Source organism: Cricetulus griseus, chromosome 2, assembly GCF_003668045.3.
Source record: "Cricetulus griseus strain 17A/GY chromosome 2, alternate assembly CriGri-PICRH-1.0, whole genome shotgun sequence".
NCBI classification, from domain to species: Eukaryota; Metazoa; Chordata; class Mammalia; order Rodentia; family Cricetidae; genus Cricetulus; species Cricetulus griseus.
Window position 1 is genome coordinate 423,423,548 of NC_048595.1, and position 20,087 is coordinate 423,443,634.

At 38.0% G+C, this 20,087-nt stretch overlaps 1 protein-coding gene and 2 pseudogenes across 1 annotated transcript in view; 2 read left to right on the forward strand and 1 right to left on the reverse strand.

The window, feature by feature from the left end:
• The window catches only part of LOC100761061 (sperm-associated antigen 16 protein), an 816,909-nt gene that overhangs the window by 50,036 nt on the left and 746,786 nt on the right, over positions 1-20,087 (forward strand). The window contains exons 6-7 of the mRNA XM_035441020.1: positions 5,302-5,409; positions 6,330-6,447. Of these exons, the coding sequence (XP_035296911.1) occupies positions 5,302-5,409; positions 6,330-6,447 (226 nt within the window). The remainder of the gene's footprint in view (positions 1-5,301; positions 5,410-6,329; positions 6,448-20,087) is intronic.
• LOC103163890 lies at positions 1,404-1,760 on the forward strand (annotated as a pseudogene).
• Positions 4,626-4,751, reverse strand: LOC113833643 (annotated as a pseudogene).

The following is a 20,087-nucleotide window of genomic DNA, read 5'->3' on the forward strand; positions in this document are numbered from 1 at the left end:
CAGATCTCATCTCAAAGGGAACAGTAGATAGTTTATTTTGAAGCCAATTATGGGTGACCATGACCTGAGAATACATATTCAAATTGTCCCAAATATCATTGTCTAATGTAATGGTTTCATGGAGTTTTTATAGAAGAAAAGAAAATTACAAACCAAGAATGCATTCTTGGAAACACCAGGTAATCAAGGTAGAGCAAATTGGAATAAACTCTGCTTAGTTTTAGATGGATCTTATTACATTCTTAGCTTTGGGATTGGTACAAGGTAGTGATTTGTTCCACATTCTGGAGGGATTTACCCAGTAGTAACAAGGGTAGATGTTATATCAAACATAGAGCTAGTTAATGAGTGGCCATTAAAATATCTAAAGATAGTCCAAGAAAACTTGGCCGCAGACTTGCAGTGTTCAAACTCTTCATAACCACAGAAGTTTTAATGAGTTAACCAACCTCATAAAACTTTAACACAAGTGTGGCATTCTCCCCATGCCCCTGAAATTCCATGCCTCAGTTAAGGAGCTTCCATGAGCTCCTGAACTTCCCCCATCTTTCCCACTGAAACTGAGTGGAGGGAGTATGAGAAAGAACTTGCAAGGGAATTCAGTCTACCCAGCCTTTTCAGACTGCCCTGATGATTGTCACTTGATAGTACTGAGCATTTTAAAATGTTACCCAACAGATCATCTTTTTCTCTGCTTCAGCACAGTTTGTACCTCTATCTCTGTGTGGTGAGATTTGCTCATATGTTCATTTCATGTTACATGATAGTTACACTTCAATTTTCTGGTAGGTTTTAGAATAAAATTAATTTTTAATTTCTCTGCTTTTGTATTAATTTTAGGACAAAGAAGTGTACTTAGAAAATGTATGCATCTTTATCAGAAGCAGGAATCATTTAAAGTTTCAGCCCACTAGTTAGTAATGTTTTATTAGCAAATGTTAGCAAGAGGTTAAAAACTCCAAGCCCGAGGCTTTGTGGATCTGTTGAAACTAAACAGGAATCCAAGAGACTTTAGAACTTTTGATGGCAAAAGTTGTCACAAACATATGCTTTCCTTGAAGAATCTCAAGATGATTTTAATTAGAAACATTTTATGCTTAGTACATCCAAAATCAATGAATTAGAAATACTTGTATTTTGTTCTAAATTTAGGACTTGTTGTCAAGTGGAAAGCTATCCCGACTTTTCTATCTTCTATTAACCTAAACAACATGAAGCACTTGCAAAAATGTTGAAAAATAAGCTGCATATCTGAATGAAAATTATCTTTAATAAAAATTGTATTAAAGAGATCTTAGAAGCAATATAATAATAATAATAATAATAATAATAATAATAATAATAATAAACCTACCAGAGGTGAGCGAAGTTCCTGCTGCTTGAACTTTGGGGGCAGATTCCTGGGGCCTGCTGGGAACAGGACTTCTAAAAGGCAAATATGTCTGGAAGGCTGTGGTGCAAGGCCATTTTTGCTGGCTATAAGCGAGGTCTCAGGAACCAGAGATAGCACACAGCTCTTCTTTAAATTGAAGGTGTTTATGCCCAAAATGAAACGGAATTCTACTTGGGCAAGAGATGTACATATGTGTATAAAGCATAAAACAACACAGTGACACCTGGGGACAAACCAAACAAAACCAGAGTGATCTGGGGAAAAGTAACCAGGGCCCATGGAAACAGTGGCCAAATTCCAAAGCAACTTTCCTGCAAAGGCCATTGGACACAGAATCTGTGTGATGATGTACCCTTCCAGCATTTAAAGTAATGAAAGTTAAATAAATAAAAGTGAAAAAAACAACAAAAAAACCCTACTTGTCTAAATTTTGTGTAAATTTGAGAATTTCAAGAGTAGGTGAGTAGAAAGTGCCTGGTATGTGATAAAAATCATTGATTAAAATGATATAAATGTAGGAGCTGGAGAGAAAGTTCTGTAGTTTTTGCTCTTTCTCTGGAGGACAAGAGTTCAATTCCTAGAATTCATTTTTGCCAGATAATGGCTGCCTGTAACTCTAGCTCCAGTGTATCCCGTAGTCTCTTCTGATCTCTATAGATACCTGCAATTGTATGCTGGTCTCTATAAGTAATAAAAATTAAAAAAAACTTTAAAAATTATATATTTGTAAAACAAAACAACGTATACAGAGAAAAAAGTGTTTATATCCTGAGGGCCTCCAGAGATACTCTTGGACCAATAGTTGTGAGATTGTTAATTGCTAGCTCCATAATCAGTGAACATTCATGTTTTTCAACTAAATCAATGGTAGTTGTGAAAAAATATGTGGAAAAACATTAAGTTCTGCATAGCTTCATAGTAAAATAACAAAGATATATTTTATGATGTTTTCAAGTATTTTAGTGAATTGCATGAATGTATGAGAAGCTAAATCTATGACATGAAAACCCTTGAGATGATTGTCCTCAAAGCCATTGTATACCATGAATGTCCAGCAGCCATTGTACAAATTAACAAAAATTAGTCTCAAAAAGTTAGTTTCTTGAGTTTTTGTGTGTGTTAAAGTAAAAATTACAATTAAAATGCAATAGTTCTAAAATTTTGGATAAAGTAATTGGGAATTAGTTGTACCCTTGCCTCAATTGGAAAATTGGTACTTCATTTTCAACTGGATTGAACTTAAAATCACCTATAGGAAGGCTTAACTGGAGAGAAAAGATCCTCCTTAAATATGGATGGCTGTTGTTAACAGGCCCCCAGACCTTGACACAACTGATGCCATATGAGAGGTCCCCTTCTGACCTTAAAAGCCAACACTTGACAAAATGGGAACAAAGATCTAGTTCACAGTTCAGGAAAGTCCTCACGGAAAAAGTCCCTAAGTGTACTAGCCTTGCTTTTGGCTTCTGTAGTTCTGCTTCTTGCTAACTCACAACTAGGATGTGGGTTTTGTGCATAAAAGACAAAAGGTTGTAAGACTCAGAGCCGCCTGATTTCAGCAAGTTCCCATGCAGCTACCACCAATGAAAACTTCCGTTTTGGCTTAAAGATTGTCTATGGGTGGTCTTTGATGGGCTTACCCAGCAACACTACATCTCATGTCCTGGAGTCCTAGATTGAGTGAAAAGGAAAAAGCAAGCAAAGTACCAACCATTTGCTTTTTCTCTGCTTCCTGACCTGACCGTGGATGCAAAATGACCAGCTGTCCCTCACACCTGATGCTACAGCTTGCCAGCTATGGTGATTGAGACCTGTAACTGTGAGACAAAAGAAATCCCCTTTCTTTAAACTGTTTTGTCATTGAGAGCATGAGAAGAGGCGGGAGGGAGCTACAAGAATGAGAAGGGAAGAAGAGGAAGGATGCAGAGGTCATGAGGGAGCAGAAAGTTTGAGTCAGGTGTAGAGTAGAAGAAAGGATATGTGATAGGTAGGGTTTTAGTTGGGGGGGTGCTAGGGGAGGAAGGGAGGGAGAAGGGAACTGGTAGTGTCATGTAATTCAATCTTGTCTCTAATTCAAATAAAAAAATGTTTTGTCATAACAGTGATGGGAGGAACTAATATACATGGCTTCTTGGGTTTTGATATCTTCTTGGAGCTAATATCACATGTATTTCCTCATATGCAGTTAAAAGTTGTAAAAATTAATAATTATTGTCATGTTCATCACATGAGTTTTAAAATCTGAATATAGGAATCACTATTCTACGAACCAAAAGTTGTCATGAGTATGAAGTTGAGGACTGAATGGAAGATGATCATTATTATTAGTGTTGTGTTGATTAGGTATTGCTTACTAATATGTGATGAAAACTCAGAATTCCTTAGTAAAGATCAATAAAGCTCAGGGAGTATCCCTCTATGTGGAATGGGCTCCTAAAGTCCACACCTATGCTAGGGATAAGTACTGATTCCACATAGAGGGGTACTCCCTGAGCCAAGACACACAGGGGTGGGCCTAGGCCCTATCTCAAAGGATATGACAGACCCTTAAAACCCCCTATGGAAAGCCTCACCCTCCCTGGGGAGCAGAAAGGTTATGTGATAGGTAGGATTTTAGTTGGGAAGAGTGGTAGGGGAAGAGGGGAGGGAGAGTGAACTGGGATTGACAAATAAAACATTCTTGTTTCTAATTCAAATAAAAAATGTTAAAAAACCAAAGATCAATAAAGCTTATCCCAAAAGGAATTGAAGGATTAGGGAGAAGAAGAAACTTAGAATTTTTATCAATGTCTCTTTGACCAGACACAACCTTTACTTTGATTTTATGGTGAGAAGTACAACTGATGAACATAAGCTTCACCAGGAACCTGGAGACCTAACCTTATCCCACAAACTTCCTTGGCAGTGCACCAGACACTGTTTCTCACAGTAGCTTAAAACTGAGGCTTCTCTGTGTGTATTCGTTTTATACTAATCTCAATCTTGTGATATTTGTCTCACACAAAGGCAGATTTCTCCCCTTCCGCCCTCCAGGTCAGTTCATTTTTCAGAATGTGAAAGGAACAAGAAAGCAGCATGCTGTCAGTTATCCCATATGGACAGAAAGCTGCTTTTTGTTCATTATAACCTGCCCCTTACTGAGACTAACATGTAACTGAGGTGAGTGAAGCACCCCCATTAATACTCCACATAGAACTCCAGTTTAGATAGAATTTGCTTTCTTGCTCTATTCGAAGGTTTGGACACCTACACAATGTAACAATATTTCTGTATTGATTGAATCATTAATATGCCCCCAGTTTTAGACTGATAGGAACAGATACTACACTTGATCTTAGCCATAAGGCTGAGAAGCAATGCTCTCATTTTTAGTAGTTAAAATTTGCTGATGGAAAATTTGATATATGTGATCAGTTTTTCACAAGGATATCAGTTACATATAGTAATTTGATTCTCTGGTGCTACATATTTCTCATCTTATTTAACAGAACAAAATTTTGGGTTTCTGGAATTTCTGTACTTTGCAAACTATCAGAACTAAATGATCTAATATATTATCTGTCCTGAAAAGTCAAGTGTATCCTCCCTTCCTTTATTTCTAATTGCCACAGTTCTCTTTGGCAATACTTGGGTTATACTTGTAAGCAAGCCTTCTAGGTTGATTTAAAAATATTATGTATGCCTTACATCTTTGAAAGCACAGGATTTGTCCTTTCATAACTCCACGATGTACATACACTAAGATGCCATGAAAGTAATATTGGGCCCTCAGTGAGAGCGCAGAACCTTCTGTATTACTCAGTTATCACGGACTCACTCATTATTGAATTTGAACTGAACACTATGTATGCCTTTTAGGAAATAGATAGTAGCTGTTTTGAAAGTTGGTATTGTTGGTGTTTTTGTAGAAAGGCCAAAGAAGATCTACTGAAAACTCGGAAGGAACGGGACTTCCATCGCATGCATCATAAGCGCATATTGCAAGAAAAGAACAAACTGATTGCTGACCTCAAAGGGTGAGATGCCCATGCTGGTTGAAGAATTATTTTAGCTATTGAGATCTGAGTACAGGAGGACTGATTAAATCAATTTGTCCTTTTAAGTTTATTGGATAGGAAGTTTAGTCCCTTGCATTGAAGGAATATTCACATTATTGGGTTGTGTGATTGAGAAGTTAAACATATAAGAAAATGCACTCTACTGTTGCTTTGTCAGCAAGACACAGTCTCAGTAAGACTGGTGTGAGAAAAGGGTTCAAGGGTGGATTTTCAGTGGGTTGAAGTCTGAAGAGTGGATAAACTGGTAGAGTGGTGTCCCCAGGCTGCCCTGGTGAGACAGTGTACTCTATGCAACAGAACTAAGTCATGAAGGAAAATGGAATCACCTACTCATGGCCCTTGTTTTCTTGAGAATTGTTTTTAATTGTTATAAGGTTAATTATTTAATTTCTTAAAAATTGGATTTCAGTTTTGTGAAACAAGGTCTCATGTGTCTCAAACTCGCCTTGAACTCACTATGTGGCTGAGACTAGCCTTGAGCTCCTGATCCTCCAACCCCACCTCCTGAGTGTTGGGATACAGGCATATAGTACTAGTCGACCTGGCAATACATATTTTATAAATATCAAAGAACTACAGCAGTTTCTGAGTATATACCTGAATACACTAAAAATGCTGCTTGAAATAGGAAACTAGGTAAAGAAAGCATGGTTTCCTATCCTGTACTTATCCCTCACCCGCTGAAGATTGAAATTACACAGGAAATAACACTTCTGTGCTTGGCTCTGACATGTTGACCTTTATGTAGCTACTCATTTTTATTCATAAGCACACAAAGATGGAATGGAAGTAGAAAAAAAGTTTAGATGGTAGATGAAAATCACTGATGTAACTATTTTACCTTTTCTGATGATGCAACTGGCCTTTCACTTTTGTAGGCTGAAACTGCATTATGCATCTTTCGAACCAACTATTAGGGTATTACATGAGAAGCATCATGCTTTAGTGAAGGAGAAAATGCTGACCTCCTTGGAAAGAGATCGAGCTGTTGGGAAGGTAAGAAAAGGGGTAGCTACCTTGAAGCAACTCTTAATCATTGGTTTATTGTGTATACAGCTGTATATGTGTACATATGTGTGCTTGTGTGGATGGGTGTGTGACCACAAGGGTGTGTGCATATATGGAGGCCAGAGGACATCATGTTTTATTTGCAGACATACTGTCTACCTCTTTTGAGTCAGGTCTTTCATTGGACTGGAGCTCACCATTTATGTTAGACAGGTTGATCAATGAGTCCCAGGGATTCCTGTCTCTATATCCCTGTAATGATAACTTTTTCTGCTAGCCGCCTAAGCCCCGCCGCCATGTGGTCCCAAAATAACACACAGAGATTATTATTAGGTACAATGCTGCTGCCCAATGACTAGGATTTCTTATATGCTAGCTCAGTCTTAATTATCAACCATAACTACTAATCTATATATTTTATAAAGAGTTATCTTGTTAAGGACGCCAGTCGTATGTGTCCTCTCTTGCCAGCAATCACATGGCGACTCCACAGAGAAGAGAAGCGGAGGAAGAGAGAGCGATTTCCTACTTGTCCCTGCTTATTTTCTGAGTCTGCCTGCTATGTCACTCCCTGTCTGGATCACAAGACTTCTCTTTATTACATGTCCCAGAATCCTCCTCAACTCCTGGCCCCACCTATCTTGCTTCCTTATTGGCCAACAGTGCTTTATTCAACAACCAATAAGATAAACATACATAGAAGGACCTCCCCCATCATATCCCCAGTGCTAGAATTACAAGTATGTACCACCATGCTGGACATTTTTATGGGGGGGGGTCACCTCGAGTTTTGGGGGCAAGCAGTTTGCCAACTGAGCTGTTGCTCCAACTCTTAGTCATTCACTTTTCATGAGTACAATAATGTTTTCATTTTCTGAGAATGAAACTATTCCCAATGGTATCTGGACAATGTTTTGAAAACATTGTCCAGAAATTTGTATATAACATTTTATTTGGAAACATGAAGAAAAAATATCTTGACTATTAAAAACCTATAATGATTAAAGTACAGTTAGAAGAAAATACTCAGCCATTATAGTGAAAGACCCCCCAGAGACTCAGGCCCCCAGGATCTCAGCCCAGGACCTCAGCCACCCCAATCACTGTGTGGAGGCGAAAGCTTGTTACAAACTGCACGAGGCTTTATTGTAGTTCTTTAACGAGCTAACCCCATGTTAGCTTGGGTCTTTCATCCACCCACCAAGGTGGGTGGCTAGGAAAGACCCTTCGAAGTGTCTGCATAGAGATCTTATAGGGCAACATAAAGGGAGTCTCTAGGGGTGTGCACAGGCTCAGGATTGGTGTGCCTCCAGGCTTGGAGGGTTTGCCCTGTGTTGATTGGTCAACTGGTTGTTAGGCCCATAGGTCCTCCCAGGGTGGTTGCTGTGCTCTGTGAGTCATTGCTGTGCGCTTGTCCATAAAGCACACCCAGAGTCATAAAGCAAAGCACCACCAGCTAACTTATGATTGGTTCCTTGCCACGAGGCAGGCATCTGACCTCCTAGTGACCAAGACAAGGTCAGACAAGCATGTGTTACTGTCATGGCTGCCGAAAGGAGCAGGCATCTGACCTCCTAGTGACCAAGACAAGGTCAGGCAAGTACGTGTTCGACTGTTATGGCTGCCGAAATGGGGAGCTGGTCCCTTCATTAGTTAAGCAACAGCTTGGATCTAAATGCCAGCTATTCACATCAGCATCAGCAAGTTACTTAGGTGATAGATACATAGAATTTGAGAGTGACAGCTGGCCTGATTGTGTATGCTCCTATGTTGCACACCCATAATCATCAAAGATTGACTTGGGACAATGGCTCTGAGTTTGCTGTATCCCACCAATTGGGTTTAATAATGTTCTCTCATGGGATTATGCAAAGGGAAGCAAGTCTTATTTATCAAGAGCTGTTATAGAATAGTAAGAAATTGAGAGAGATTTCTAGAAACTCTCAGAGAAGACAGGGTTTCCAGGGAGGAAAGAATCCATTGTATTTCTGTTGTCCATAATTTTTATAGGATGCTAGCCTAAAATGATGTTGGTTAATTTCTGGATTATCATAGGCCAACTCAGGTTAGAGATTTTCATAACCATATATGTTCCCACAGAGTCTATGCTTCCACAAATCATCACTGTGTGGTGGTCACTGATTTGAAAACAGCCTCCAAATACTGGCTTGCCCTGGTACTTACATGTTAAGTGTTCTTCATTCTAAACTTAGGCAAGATTTGACTTTCTCTGCTAATTTGACTCTATTGCTTCCTCTAAAATTAGAATAAGAAAACAAGGCAGTTAAAAACCTCTGGATCAAATGAGGACTTTGGTTTATTCATCAAGTCACTAGATTTACCAAGCATTGTGTACTTGAGAGCCAATGACAAAAAGTTTATCATACTTAAATCACATGAAAATAGAAAACACAAGTCGAAATTACCACCATTGTTAGACACAAAAATACTCTGATGTCTCTAGTCACATCCATAGGCTCAAATGCAAGTTCAAGTCCAATCAAGCATGCACGCATGATGTGTGACTCTTCCAGAATGGATGTAAAGAAACATCTGTTCACTGCAGATGGAGAGCACAGACAGACCAAAGAAAGGATTCAGGATTCGATCCATGTAAATTGAAGAGTCCACAAGCTCTATGTATGCCCACTGGGCTAACCAGGAATGGTTATGTACTGCTTGAGAACTGTTTATTTCTTTAGCTGCTCATTGAAGAGCACCTCTATTCATCTTGGATTTTGGCTTTAGTAATTGACCTTGTCTGTCTGAAAGTTGCTGGTTACTTGGCCAGTTTCTCTACCTTAGTTCTTGGGTGTGTCTCCCTAACTGTTAATTATGCTGATTTCTCTGGCTTTGTTAGTTGACTGACTGTCTGCTAGTCATTAGTCATTGGCTGGTGTTGAAGGTGTCCTAAGTGTTAATTGTATGGAGCTCTTTTGAGTCTCACAGCTACCAGGAAGTAGCTGCAGTGTTCTTGGCTATGGAATAATCTAGGTCTCATTCCTGAATGTGTCAGGCTCATTAGAAGCCATCCTCACTTACAACATAGTTTGCTAAAAGCAAGGTATTAAAAGCAAGGTTGCATAATAAACAATAGTGCCTACCACAAGTTTCACAAATTGGAAAGGTTTCATGGAAGTTAGCCAGCTGGCCCATTGTCACTGACCTGTTTATCTCTTATCAGGCCACTTGGCTATCTCATATCTAGCTGCAAGGCCTCTTATTTATCTTCCTTAGTTCTCCACAATTTGCATTTTTTTTAACCCTAATCTTTCCTTTAACTTCAGTCTCTGCTTTCACTTTAGAGCAGTGGTTCTCAACCTGTAGGTTAATATCCCATGGGGGCAGAGACCAATAACCCTTTCATAGGGGATATCCTGTATATTGGGTAGTTACATTAATATTCATAACAGTAGCAAAATTACAGGTATGAAATAGCAATGAAAATAATTTTTTGTGGGGGTCAGTACAACCCGAGGAACTGTATTAAAGGGACGCAGAATTAGGAAGGTTGAGAAACACTGCTCTAGAGAGTTATTTCCTGTCTCACCAGCCCTTAGAGATAGATCAGAGATAGTGTTAATAAGTGGCAGTCACAAAAGTAATATTGTGGTGAAAATGAGATAAATAAATGAGTGAAAATCCTTTGGAAGTTATTCCCATATATATAGTTGGTGCTCTTATGGTTGAATTTTCTTTTTTTACGCTGAGTGACACCCTTTGCTTCTACTTGAAGTACTTGAAGTGTTTTTATTTTATTTTATTGTTTTATAGGCCTAGGGCTTTGGAGAGGGACTGTTGGCATAGAATTTAAGAAAAAGAAAGCAAAAATGTTGACATACCACAATATGTAACAGTTTGTTAAAGAATGTATGACTGTGTCTATGCTTACTATTTCTTTTGATTTTTTTCTGCACATTTTTACTTCTGCCCAAACTCAGAAGTTACAAAAGCTTTTATGATGGCAGTACAATTCCTATATTATTAAGATGTTTTAAAAATGTTATTTTTGTCTCTTCATTGAAATTCTTAGCCATTAAAATATAAAACATCACTGTTTCAATGCCTTTTGTACTTGGATTTTAATTTTGTGTCCTTGAATATTTAAATTATATTGTAAGTATATTAAATAAAATGAATGTTCTAATTATCTAAATTTTTACCATATTTATTTCAAACTCTAAAAGTTTGATCTCCTTCATTTTTTCTTTCACTTAAACAGTGGTATTAGTTATGTTTCTCATTGCTTTGACAAAACTTTCACAATGCTTGAGAAAAGCAAACTAAGGAAGGGAGAGCTCACAGTTTGAGGATACAACCCATCATGGCAGGGACAATCATGGTACAGGAGTGTGAGATAGCTGTTAACAAGGCATCCACAGTCAGGAACCTGAGAGACTTGACTGCTCTTCTCAGATTGCTTCCTCATTTTGATTCAGTCAAGGACTGGGGCCCTTGGAATGGTGTTGCCTGTATACATTCTAGGTGGGTCTCTCCTCCTCAGTTCATTTTGTCAGTGGCTTTACAGAGCTGTTCAGAAGTGTGCTTCTATAGTGATTCTAAATGCAGGTAAATTGACAGTGAACATTAATGCTCACAATCTCCCTGGGTAGACTTCTACTTCTGCAACATGAGCAAAATTGGCTCTGCCATTCAATCTGTGGTATGACTATGGCTAAGATATAAATCTGGAAACATTTTTCTGTCCCTGTCCATTCCTCCAGTTTCAGGTGATTTGATGATGATTCTTTAAGTCAGTCAAAGGTCATGTTGAGGACATTTGGGACATGTGTACAATCTTTGGATATAAGACTTAATTACAGCTTTATTAGAAAAAGATAAGAATTGGGAGTTATCTTGAGAATCTACTAGTCTGCAAACTAGTCCTGAACCATTCAGTCTTTTTTATTTTCTTCTGTTTTCTTCCATATTAAACAGGGATGAATCATTTGCCTTTAGGACCAATATGTTGTGAAGTGAGTCAGGTTTTCATTCTATATACCATGGCACAGATGCACAGCAAACTGTTTTGTTTTGTTTTGTTTAGATTGTGATGTCTTTTTTTTTTTTGCATTTTTAAATTTGAATTAGAAACAAGATGGTTTTACATGTCAATCCCAGTTCCCTCTCCCTTCCCTCCCCCTCTACCACCCCCCACCAACTAAACCCTACCTATCACATAACCTTTCTGCTCCCCAGGGAGGGTGAGACCTTCGATGTGGGGGTCTTCAGGATCTGTCATATCCTTTGGGATAGGGCCTACGCCCCAAACCCAATGTATCTTTGCTCAGTGAGAATCCCTCTATGTGGAATGGGCTCCCAAAGTCAGCACCTATGCTAAGGATAAGTACTGATCTACTACAGGAGACCCATGGATTTCTGCGGTCTCCTCACTGACACCCACATTCCTGGGGTCTGGATCAACAAGCTGTTGATACTATGGAAAACTGGTTTTATTTGTCCTTCAACCCATACTACTGCTGAAGGCAAAAGACCATCTGGATCCTTCTGGGTTAAAACAGCCTCTTAGTTTTAGCACAGGATATATAAAAGTGATATTAACTGCTTAGCAGAAATTAATTTTCTGTTAAGTTTCTTCATTACTGTGGGTCAGAAGGCCACATAAATATACATATGGTGTAAGGTCTATATGCATTCTCTGTCTGTGCTTTCTGGTATTTTATATCAGGCATGATCATTTTTGGTGTTGATATACTTGGTTCCGAGTGGTTCTTTTGAATGCACACCATTGAAGCTTGCTAACTCCATGGCCTCTGCTCTAGAAGCTGTGAACATTTTAGCAAGGATATTATGTCAGACTTATGTTCCTGGTCAGGTATTTTAAATGTTAACATTCCTGGGGGTGGGGAGATAGCTTAGTAGTTAAGAGCACTTGTTATTCTTGTAGGGCTCCTGGTACCCATTCGGTAGTTGACAAACATCCATTACTGAAGTTTCAGGGGATTTGAAGTATTTTTCTGACCTGCATGAGTACTAGGCACATAAGTGCATACATGCATTCAACCAAGACTGCTCATACACAGCAAATAAGCCTGAAATAGAATTATTTAAATGTTAACGGTTCTATGTGCCTCTACTGAAGTATGAAGAGGATTGGATGTAGAGATTTTAAGCACTACCTGAAAGGCCCTATAGTTTTTTTAGAATAATACAAAATGTGAAATGTCCATAAAGTACATCAGTGTTCAAGGCTGCTCCCCGATGAATTAGGAGTGTGTGTATTGTATTTGGAGCAATTTCAAACTACCTGATTTGTTTGTTCCTTGCTTCAAGTCCTTTCTCATGTTCTCATGCCTGACCTCTGATTTCCCTTTGTTGGGCTCTATCCTTTTGTATATCTTTGTTCTGTTGTAGGGGCTATGTTTCTGTACTATTATACACTGAAGCTATTCTATGCTCCCATTTATCTCACAATCTTCACACCGTTCTTACAGAGTAATTTCCAATGCCTTTTTCTTGATTTTAAAAAAGAATACAGATTTGGAAAATACTTACTGTTGGAAAATACTAGACTTTATTTCTTGATATTGAAAATGGAGCTGTTAGGTTTTAGAAATAGGTTTATTCTTTCATTTTCATCTATTTTCAAAGGTGTGGACTCATTAGAGTTTGAAAAAGTCACATTTACATAGATTCACTAAGAACAAAGTGATCCTGGGCACCTGATGGTTTTTCAGGATTATTTTACTGATATCAGTGGAAATGGGATGTAAAATCCAACGTTCTTCAAATAAGTTCTGTATTGTACATGATTACTCATACCAACACATTTTATCTAAACTTAAAATGAGTCAAATGATTGGTTAAGCTTATACAATAATGTCAGTGAACAGGTTTAGGAAAAGTTGTGTGAGTATCCATTGTTCATACTAAGAAGGAGATAATTTATAATTTGTTGAACCTAAGTTACTTAGTGGCAAAGTGACTGTCAGATATAACCCTATTATAGTCCCTGAGATGATTATCTTAGTTCTAAAACTAGAGAATAGACTATGGTTTAAGTCATAAACATTCTCTTGGCAAGTAAGCCATGCCTGTGACTTCAGGACTGAACCTGTGTGGATAGCTTTAATATAGACATTGATTTGTTGCCAACAACCTTTTTCTTGTAAGAGCTTATTTATTAGGTATACCCTGACTTCATGGCCAGTGATTAATCTTCTGACCTATACCTGTGTCATGAAGCCACAGAATTGATTTCTTTAAAGTATTTGTACAAGCAAAATATATTTAAGTATATGAAAATTTTACCTATGATTCATCACAGAGGATAGATCACATTCATGTTTATCTTTAAACATACAGTTAGTACTGGGGAGATTCTTAGAATTCCCTTTTAACTCACACCTTAAAGATGTGAGTTAAGGACAGCAAAAGGAATCTCCTGTTCACTTAGGAAACCCTGAACATCAGGTCCTTAATTCTTATCATAATGAGTATTTAACTATGTTTTAGTAATAGTGGTTTATAACACGTGTAATAGTTGCAGTGTGAAGTGGCAGAATTTAAGATTTTTAAAATTAAAATTCCTTGAGATTTTAATTCATGACTATTGTATTAATACCATTTCTATGCCTACTTCTTCCTGCTCTAGATTCTCCCATGTTCCCCCAACTCCCTCTCAAATTCAGCCTTCTTCTACCTCAATTATTATTGCTGCATTCACACACAAAATAATTGCATATCTAAGTGCAGCCTATTCTTCCATTTAGTTGCTCATGTGTGTATGTATTTAGGGCTGAGCATTTGAGATTAGAAAACCTATTATGTAGCTCACCTCAATCAGCAAGGGATTTTCCCTCCTTTGGGAGCTGTTAATTGCCCATCTCGATCTTCATCTTGGGGTGGGGCCCTTGACATTTCTCTCATCCACATGGATAAATGTAGCTCTCAGAATGTAGAGAAAAGCCATTCAATTTACATTGTAAAGAGTGAAAGTGTACATTTACTAGATAAAAATGAGTAAGTACATGCTTTTAAATTCCTTTAGTACATAAAAAACATTAAACTGACTCTTTTAAGTTTATTTAAAACTTAAAACCTTACAATTCTAATTGTTAGTTTGGAAAGTTTATGGAAAATACTTTTCACAAATTTTTATGAAAACAATTTATAATTTTCTGAAAATTTTCATAATTCATAAAATCTAAAGTACAGTTGATTAGTAGGTACATAGATATGATTTTTAATCATTCTTTTCGACTTAATAGAATTTAGAATTGCCATGGAAACATATCTCTGGGAAGGTCTTGGAGGTCATTTCAGAAACATTTAACTGAAAATAGAATAACAATGCCATGGCTTGGAGTTCAGGACCAAATAAAATGAGGATAGCAAGCTGAGCACCATCATTTTTCTTTGCTTCCTGATTGTATATGCAATGTGACTAGCTGTCTCATGTATCTGCCATTTTGTCTTTCTCCCATGAGGGACTGTACCTTCAAACTGTGAGATGAAACCTGCATTTCCCATTCTCTAAGTTGTGTTTTCAGGTAGCTGTCAAAGTAACAAGAAAAGTACCATTACAGATGATTGGTACTGAAGAGTGGGGGCCTTTGCTGTGATACACCTAACCCTAGTGGTTCCCAGTATGCTGTGGGACTGGTTTCTGGGAAGAATATGGAAGATTTTGGAACTTTGGGTCAGAAAACCCCTAGCATGCCAAAGGTAGATCTTAATACACCATTCTGGTAGCTGTTAGGAATACAAGCATGAGGAACAAAATGCAAGTAATGGAGGCCCAGCTCATGAGATTTCAGAGAACAAGGAGTTTGTCAGAAACTGAACTAGATCTAACAAGTAATCTTATATTCTGGAAAAGAATCTGGCTGAGTTCTCTTTGTATCCTGTGAATGGGAGAGCGGTTGAATTAAAAAGCAATGGACTAATGTAGCCGTCGTTTCTGCCCTTCGGCATCCTGCTGCTCTTCAGTCCCAAATAAATCCACAGAAGCTTAAACTAATTATAAACTGTTTAGCCAATGGCTCCAACTTCTTATTGGCTAGCTCTCTCTTAATTAGCTCTCTCTTAATTATTAGCAATTTTCTATTAGTCTATGTATCTCCATGTTGTCTTGGCTTACTGGAAATGCATTGGCCTCTTTCTTCCTTAGCAGATGCATGGTGTCTCTTTTGCGAATCACTCTCTGTGTTCCTCTTCTCTGCATTCTCCTAGTCTGGTAGCCCTGCCTATAATTCCTGCATGGCTACATGCTGCCTGTCCATTGGCCAAAACAGCTTTATTCATCAATGAATAAGAGAAGCATATATTCACAACATACAGTAGGACATCCCCCATCATCTCCTCTTTTCTGTCTAAATGAAAAGGGAGGTTTTAACTTTAACATAGCAAAAAAATGTATAAGGAAATAGTTATCAAGCAAGAACTATAGTTAACAATATTTAGTCCACTAACATTTGGCAAAATTTAGAGAAGATATTTTATCATCTATTCTATCTTTGTGAGTCCAAAGTTTTTATGTAATTTATCTTTTATCATAACTAAGGAAAACCATAACCATTCCTATGTTTTCAACTCCATCAAAGGCCCCAGAAGGATAATATATAAGCTCTAGAATTGACAGAGACATCTTGCTGCCTGGATAGTCACCCAAAGTTCCTCTGTAACATTGGTGGCATTCATCTTCAGCCCAGAATGTATAGCAGACTTTTTAATGAAGCAAGAACCTTGAAGGATTATCGTGTCCTTTGGCAAGTTCAGCAGCCACTTATCTTAGTAACCTTAGTGTAGTGGTTTACAGGTTTTTGGCAGGTTTGTAAACTGCTTGTCCAGTTTGGACAGTGTGATGCCAAGCAGTCCAGGCAAGACCAGTTTCTTGTCCAAATGGGTATTCCTGCCATTTTGGAGGCATACTCCATAAGAAGTTTCTTCAATGCCCATCTTCCCCTCTGACATAATTGGTGTTGTCAGGAGCAATTGTGTCTCATTGTCATGAAAGACCCTAATAAACCATTTTAAATGCCACATTCTGTTGGTCTTTGAAAGGTTTTAGAGAATGCGTATCCATTTGAACTATCTCTTTATATCTAGAAAACCTAAGTTTTGACTATTATAGGAGACTATCTATAAATTTGTATTTTTAATTATACAAACATTTTTAAATGATCTGTACAAATACAATATCTAAACAAGAGTAGGAATATACATATAGCAAAATTGACCTTAAATTTGTATCAAAAAGCCAAAATCCATATGTATTCCCTTCTATTTCATAGACCCTACTTTTTTCTTCAGAAAGAGATTGACTGTGATCATTAACCATTTGTAACCAACCTTATTTAAATGAAAAGAATCATTTATAAACAATATTTGGGAATGTGCGAGTAGTTCTCTCCAAACTACTTTCTGCTGTTTGAGGGTTCTGTCAGTCCCAACGGGATCCTGAGAAAATCCAGAACCATGGCCAAATCTTGGCTGTAGTATTCTGAGAGGCTGCAACATCTCAGCTGTTTTGGATGTTGGATCACCTGGGCCACTACTTCAGGGGGTCTTGCTTGGTCAAACCATATTAGTCTGAATGGAATTCACAGCTTTTCATCTGTGTAAATAAAACCAGAACTTCTTTTCCAAAGTAATATATCTTTAGACTTAAATTTTGAAGTCAAGGTATTTTCAAAATATATGGGTTGTATTAATCAGCAGCATTTATAATCAAATGTCTTTTAACAGCTATTGCTCTTTCCTCACCAGTCAAACAATTTAAAGACAACACAATAACATACAGTATCCAGACTCTGTATATTTTCCATCTTTACGTGCCTTTTCTTATTACTCTATTTCTTTTACTTTTATTTTTTGTTTTTTGTTTTTTTGAGACAGGGTTTGTCTGTGTATCTTTGGCTGTCCTGGAACTCACTCTGTACACCAGGCTGGCTTGAAATCATAGAGATCTACATGCCTCTACCTCCTGAGTGCTGGGATTAAAGGCATGTGCTACCACACCCATCTACTCTATTTATTTTGAGGACTTTCTCTATCCCTTTTCTTTCTTTGTTTTTTTCAAGTCCACGTATATTTTTAAACACACTGTATATCATTTAGAGGTGTCTTTCCTCTGAATCAGTCTTTACTGTGTATCTCTATCTTTTTCTGAACACAAATCTTTAATGTGCTAAACAGCATGGCTAAGATTAAAACAGAGGTTTTGGCTACTAGCTTTCCAACCTGGTGGTGGTATGTTTATCACCAGCTTTGGGAGCTGATCTCAATGCCTGGACTCTGATCTATGCCATCATCAAGCAGCTTGTAGCACACTGCCTATAAACCTTTTTTGTCTGTATGAGTAAAAGCTAAATCTGCCATGCAGCTGGCTGTGTGGCTTGGAGATGGCCTCTGTGTACTGCAGCAGGAGTCTGCCATGCTGTGCTGAAGCCTGACTGCCACAGCACCTCTGTACCATGGCCCAAATGAGACTGTGAGACTAGGAAGCCCACCGTGGCTCTGTTTCTGTGTGTTTTTAGAACCTTTTTAACCCTTTGTCAGGTTTTATGTGAAAATTCTTGCCAAACATATATATGGGCACCATTTGATGATGGGGTTTTCTGTCCTGCCCTGTCCGGTCAAACAGTTTATAATTCCTCCAAACAGGTTATAATTAATACAAGCCTCTGTGTATTTATTTGGGACTAAATGGCTGCGGGACCAGGCAGGACAGAAACTGTGTCATCAGACTAAGGTGTTCGGTAAAGGAAATTTCTCCTTAATAATTACAGATGCTATCTCAGGTCTCACCTTGTCTGTAGCTTTCAGTTCACCACATTCCTTTCCTTAACAAATAGTTTTCAGTTGAGATTATTGAGATTTTAGAGATGACAGGATCATAAGGAGAAAAGGCTGTAGGCATAGGGTGGAACCCACTCCAGAGAAGCTGTGTATTCTGGAGGAAGCCAAACTTGACTGTGAATCTGCCCAGTCAGTTCACTGGAGTCCAGATGATTACGTCACTAGCCCCAAGGCTTAAAAACTTGTAGTAGTAGTAGTCAAGTATCCAAAATCTGAATCACATTTCTCCTACTAGTTAGGTTTTATCAACTTAACATAAGCCAGGAAACCTTTGAGAAGAGGAAACCCCAACTGAGAAAATGTCTCCATAAAAACTGACTTATAGGAAAGTCTGTGGAGGCATTTTTTTTTTTTTTTGATTCATGATTCATGTGGGTGGGTCCAGGTTGTTGTGTGTTGTTACCAGCTCTGGGCAAGTGGTCATGGCAGCAAACAACCTTAGTAAGACATGAGGAGGAAGCCAGTAAACAGTGTCCTTCCACAGTCTCTTCTGCAGTTCCTGGTTTCAGATTCTTGCTTTGAATTACAGTTCTGAGTTCCCTCCATGGTGAACGATAAGATGCAATCACAATTAAACCTTAACTCCCTAGGTTATTTTTGATCATGGTGTTTACCATAGCAATAGAAATCTAACTGAAACAGTCTATCCAGGAAGAATTCCAGGTGTTGTAGCCTTTAACAGTTTGACAAACAAGATAAACAATTTGGGATTGATGTAATTCAAATAGAAAGTAAATGACCGTGATCTTAAATTGTAGAAATTATCCAGTGAACAATGGGTTGTAGTGTGTGTGTGTGTGTGTGTGTGTGTGTGTGTGTGTGTGTGTGTGTGTGTGTTTGTGGTGTGCAATAGGCAAATTTGCATAGAGAAGAATCCCAAATAGCTAAGTGGACTGTTGTTCTCCGAAAGCACAGTAAACACAAAGACAAAAGAATACCCCACATCACTGCAGTGAAGAGAAGAAATCTGGCAAGCTGCCTCTGTCAGGTACCAAGGCTTACATTTTCAGCTTAAGTCTTGTTGACAGCAAGTACCTGTGAGGTATGTGCTACCCAAAATACACATAATAAAGGGAAATGATGACATGTCTCCTTCGTTGGTGCCCTCTTAAAATCCCTAATTCTCATTTAACCGCAGGAAGAGAAAGTCTCTCCATATTCAAGGCCATCCTGCAGGGTATTTCCTAACCACTACTTTCCAAACACTCAAGGGCATTAACAAAGGAGAATTTCAGAAATGGTTCAGTTCAGAGAAGGCTGAAGGGACCAATGAGTAAATGTAAGGTGGTATTCTACACAAACTCCAGGGGTATAAATGAAAACCAAAGTACTTGACTTGACTTTATGGTAATGTATTAACATTGGGTCATCACTTGTGGAAAATGCAAGCCTAGGTGTGGGGCACACTGTAATTCCCAGCACTGTACAGCCACTATTATATGATTCTTATGGCGTTATAAGTTTATAATCCATTTGCCTTCTGAGGGCATTGATCTGTCATTTATTTTACCCTAGTACAAATCAGTTGGCTACAGCTTTTGCTACTTTTAGAAGTAAATATATTGGTATCTAGTGATAGTTGAGAAATGTGTACATTTGTATGTAATTTAATGGGAGGAGTTTTATGTTTGTATAATTATGCACAGTAAAGGATGTGATGGCTTTAAAGATTGAATTTTAAATTTGAACATTCCAGAGAATGTAGGTAAAGGGATGTCACATAGCCAACAAATGTTAGTAATTATAAGACATGATTAATGAAACATTATCTATGGTATAAAAAATTGTTATGGACATAAAATAGT